Source organism: Sinocyclocheilus rhinocerous, unplaced genomic scaffold (assembly GCF_001515625.1).
Source record: "Sinocyclocheilus rhinocerous isolate Xijiao unplaced genomic scaffold, SAMN03320098_v1.1 scaffold579, whole genome shotgun sequence".
Classification (NCBI taxonomy): Eukaryota; Metazoa; Chordata; class Actinopteri; order Cypriniformes; family Cyprinidae; genus Sinocyclocheilus; species Sinocyclocheilus rhinocerous.
This window is the reverse complement of record NW_015666542.1, coordinates 1,099,561-1,104,834: the sequence shown is the minus strand read 5'-3', so window position 1 is coordinate 1,104,834 and position 5,274 is coordinate 1,099,561. Positions and strand designations below refer to the sequence as shown.

At 35.5% G+C, this 5,274-nt stretch overlaps 1 protein-coding gene across 1 annotated transcript; it reads right to left on the bottom strand.

Moving 5' to 3' along the window:
• Positions 1–1,424: 1,424 nt before the first annotated feature.
• On the bottom strand, positions 1,425–4,226 carry b3gnt7 (UDP-GlcNAc:betaGal beta-1,3-N-acetylglucosaminyltransferase 7). The gene is made up of 2 exons (XM_016544069.1): positions 4,052–4,226; positions 1,425–2,894 (listed from the first exon to the last, which is right to left on the bottom strand). Coding segments are annotated over exons 1-2 (1,224 nt in total). The 5' UTR covers positions 4,054–4,226; the 3' UTR covers positions 1,425–1,672.
• Between the last annotated feature and the right edge of the window lie 1,048 nt (positions 4,227–5,274).

The following is a 5,274-nucleotide window of genomic DNA, read 5'->3' as shown; positions in this document are numbered from 1 at the left end:
CACATATGTAGTTGTTTTTTGGTGTTTGGCTTAGTGTTATGTTAGAATCATTATTATACTCATACCTTTTGTTATTTTAATATTTAGAATTGTTTTTAGCTTTATTTTTTTGTTTTCATTTAAATGTTTAGTTTTGAAATGTTGTTGATGCATTTGTCATTTTTATTTAATCTCTTTTATTTTCTTAAATGTGTATATATATATATAGTATTTATAGAGTTTTAGCTTTTAGTTTTAATTACTTTTTCTTATTTGTAAGTCGCTTTGGATAAAGGCATCTGCTAAATGACTAAAAGTATATGTATGTATATGTGTGTGTGTGTGTATATTTGAATTATTAAAATATATACATTATGCAGGACATTGAATTTCAGAAAACCTGAGACATCAGTTATGTGCTAATGTATTAATATACAGTGTCAAATTTTGACAATTTTTTTGTGTATTTTTAAATTAAATATTGTATAAACCTGTTATATATTATATATTAGATATATATTTGAAGTATATGTTAAAATATATACATTGTGAAACTTTGAAAATAAAGCTGTAGAAATGCAATACAATGTTTTTTGATCTCTCTTTTTGATCTTTTATTTGAATTCTTGTTAACAGAACTACAAATGGCAGTTTTATTTAAGGATATAAAGGAATAATCAAACGCTTTGGTCTTTTTGAAGAAACGTTTATTTACAAATACTAATCCATTTTCACTTTAGTTTGTTCATTCCAGTTATTTTTTACACAATCAGACCGTGCAGTTTGGATTGCAAATGCCCGTGTTTTGCGTAACCTTCAAGTAGAATTAAATATCCTACACCAGACTCCGCCTCCTCTGATCCCAGGAGGTATTTCATAAATTAATTCAAAATGTACAGGTACCAGACAATGTGCTGTTTCACAGTTTAAAGTAAACCCTCTACCAAATGCATCTCAAGTCTATGGGCAAATCAAAAAATAAAAGCTCTTAAGGGATCATCTCGATGAGCTACAATCACGCAAATATATACTGTAATTTCAGAAATGTACATCATTGCAGCAGAAATAACACGGTCTTGTTTAATGAATCTACTTTGAAAACCTGTTAAGGTAATATTTGTCCACAAAGGGGCAGACTAAAACAAAAATGGTGAGGTAGAGACTCGTTTCCTTCTGTTTGGGACAGTCACATTTAGTCTTGTGACACAAAGTCATAGTTCACTCAAAAATAACAATTCTGCCATCATTTAAACACCTTATGTCTTTTGCAAACTTTTTTGTCTATACAGTTGAAGTCAATGGGGTCCAAAACAAGACCTCTTTGACTTTTACTGCATAGACCAAAAAATAAAAAAAAATGCTTCCACAGAAGAAAGAAATTCATAGAACAACATGATGATGAGTCAATTATTTTCATTTGGGGGTGATATTTTTTGTTTTGTAGCCTTGATGTTCAAAATAAATAAAAAAACTAGTGAAAAATTAAACCTTTACATATTATTCACATTATCCAAATTGCATACCATGTCATTTGGTACATAAATTAAGTTAAAACATTGTCCAGAAATCTCCTCAAAAAAGGAGAACGTATTGTCTTCGAGTAAGTTCTCAAAGTTCTCTCCGCAGACCCTTCATTCCGTTTGCGTCGTTTACGCACGAATTCGGACCTCTTTCAGATTCAGAAAGTCTGGGACTATAAGAAGTCCATTTTCTGCGAACAGATCAAGTCACTGTTGACCAGTTTCCACATGTCTATCAAATCCGGCGGGAGCAGTTTATGTACCACTAGCATGCTCTTAAAGAAACACGGCTCCCTGTTGAGTCGACTGGTTTTATTCTTCACCAGCCCAAAGGTTTTGAAAGCGTTGTGCCTTATTGGGGTCACCTGAAGCACCTCCAGACACATTCCCAGAAACACATCGTCGATGGGATAGAGTTTGAGAGTTTCGCAAGCTCCGTAGAGTTTCCGAGCCAGAGGTCCATCCATCAGGAAACCGCCTCCGCCGGCGTACGGCGGGTAGAGCGTCTTGTTATACAAGGCTTGTGGGATGTAATACTTGTTCTGCTTTTTGCGAATGGGCTTGGCTTTGAAGAGAACGTCGCCGACAAAGAGGTCCTTCAAGTCTTTGCTGACTTCCAGATACTCCAAGATGTTGGGAACGCTGACGAACACATCGTCGTCGCCTTTGAAGATGTAGCGGGTGTTTCCGCAGTAGATGGAGAACCATTTGAGGAAGTGGATCTCCTTGAGGGTCAGGTTGAAGAAGCTATCCATGAAGTCCCATTGCAGGATGTCTCCGTAGATGTAATCCTCGTATTCCAGAAGCTTCTGATGGTTCGCCCGCTCTCCCTCGTTGGAAGACGTTCCGAGAAGGAAAAGGGTCTTGATTCTTTTCCCGTCGATCACTTGTTCTTTGCCCCAGGTTTGCCGTATGACCTCCCTTCGATCGTACTGTGTTATTACCGACTTGATGACCATCAGCAAGTCTACATCTCCGGCGCACTTCTCTGGGTGATTCATGAGGATGGGGAAGTATCTGCAGTGCCTGTAGAGCAGGAATTGCTTGAAGTTGGCTTCCAGACCCGTGAACCACTCCAAGGAAGAGAAGTTGAGTTTGACGCTGCAGTTGGAGCTGGTGACGTCCCACATCGTGGGGCCTTGCTTTTGGGTTAATCTCGCCCCTTCTGTGGTGGACTCCACTCTTTGAACGCTCTTCCAGAAGTTGACGCTAATCGAGTCTTTTTTGTCGCCTTCCGCCATGAGCTCCATCCGCGCCTGTCTCTCGATTCTGCCGCTCTGGAAGTCTTGCATCGACATGATGTTTCCTCTCTGGAGCACAGTAAGCGTGACTACAGCCAGGAAGAACATGAAGCTGATGCGCTTGTAAACTCTCCATCGTTCTCTGGCGGTCATCCTATAGGCAAAAAACGAGAGAAGCGAGAAATGTGACCCTGGGGTCCAGGGTCACAAATGTGAACTTCAGCAATATTAAAACCTTGGCAACACTTTAGTTTAGAGGCCAATTCTCACTATAAACTAGTTGCTTATTAGCAAGCATATTACTAAGATATCGGCTGTTAATTAGTGCTAATAAAGCACATATTAATGCCTTATTCTGCATGACCATATTTTAGATCCCGTAATCCTATTTTATACCTAAACTTAACTACTACCTTATTATTAATAAGCAGCAAATTAGGAGTTTGAGGGAAAAGTCATAGTTAATAGTTAGTTAATAGTGAGAACTGGCCGCCAAACTAAAGTGTGACCAAAACCTTGAAACAAATCGTAATGAATTCCATTAAAAAATGCGGTTTTACTTGCCGAAGTTTTGTATCTCATATTTGCCAAAAAAGCTTTGCATAATCAAATGGGCTGCATTATAGCAGGATTTTGTTTAATTTCAAAAGTTTTTTATTTTTATTTTTAAAGCACTACAAATATTAAATTTTAACGGGTTGCATTCTTACTACAAATACATTTGATCTGACCACATAATTTTTGTCTATTCAGTTGTGAAAATATCACTAAAAGTGTTACAAAGTTTGTGGTCAAATGTGATTATTTTGTGATTATAAAAATGCTCAAAACATGATGAATTTGATTATTTGAATCCAAAGTTTAATAAAAAAAGTATTGTAAAATTAGATAGGCTACGTATTCGTATAGTCGATGTACCATTATATGTTGTTTATATACGAAGCAGTTATTTGAATATTATTATTAAGATTATTATTATTAGGCCTATCAATTATTAAGTTAAATTAACATGAGAGCGTTATGAAGTGTACTAGTGTAGCCTGTTATATTATTTTACAACTGAATGAGCTGAGGATTTAAATATTACAAAACCACAGATGCTGTTACTAACCCTTAGTCTATTCCAGTTAGGTTTTTATAATATTAATATTATTATATATATATATATATATTTTTTTTTTTTTTAATTGTGAACAGTCACCAAGCTTGTTAGGTAATATAAAGACTAATAAAATCGTCAAAATATATAGATTTCTACAATAACTTTCTCTAGAAAATAGAACATAACCAAACAAGCAAACTCATACTCACATTTTGAGAGAGTGCCTTGTCTGTTTTATTTGAAATAAGGTACGTGAAACCGCTCTTCTGCTCTTCAAATGAATGAAAGGATCTCTTTAGACAATCCTATGCATAACTGCACCAGAAAAAAAAAATGAAAAGAAGCGCGACAAAAGACGATAAAAACCCCGAAGCACGGAGTTTCTCTTGACGATGTGAAAGTAAGACATCCCAGAAACGTGCGTCAGCTTCTTTTAAAGTGTGCGTGACTCGTATGCAAATAAGCGTGATGACCCCGCCCACCGCACGCACATTCTAACACCCAAAGCGAACAGAACCTGTATGTGTTTTACAACATGTTACATTTAACATTTAAAATACAGCTTTCACAGCAGCCACAACTGAACTGGCGTAATGGAACCATAGAGGTTAATTTTGTACAATGCTAATAACAATATTATAGGTGTATGTAATAGATCTATCTATCTATCTATCTGGTATATGTGCACAATACATATAGATTGATAGATAGATTATCTATATGCATGTGTGTGTTTCATCTAAAATTTAGTAATGCTAAAATAATAACTAATACTTATTGCTAAATACTATTTATAATATTTATTATACTTATATTTAATATAATATTTGTTTATGCTATTTAATCCAAACCTGTGCAAATTTGACTTCAGTGGTCTGATTTAAAACTATGAACATTTCTCTAAAATCCACTATACTTCGGCCAGGATTTATGAATTGACGTATGTCGATCGATTACCAAAAGTTTGTGCGTCAAACACTCCTCCTCCAGTGGAGTGTGTGTGTAAGCATACTTTATTGTGCCTGCAGCTGCAAATGTTTGAATCAACACAAAGAATTAGGATCGACTTACTCTGATGCAAAAACCTGCGTCATTTCATGGTACATTTTCAGGTTTAGATTTACCTTATAATAAAGTAAAGTAAAACAGGATTTTATTATTTTATTTACCCCAGCGACTTAAGACTGCTTTTGTGCTCCAGGGTCACAAATACATTTTTTGATCATCAAATATTTTGACACCAAAAAAAAATCAAATTTTACCCTAAATGTGTCTTTTATAGTAGCTATCCTTATAGTAATGCTTGCAAACATCAGTAATTGTAAAAAGCTAAGGTGCATCTAATGGCTTGGCTTATGCAAGAAATATTTCCCTCCCTAGTGCATCGAGTGTGTTTAGCTGTGTTGCTTACTGATTCACCCCTCACAGACAT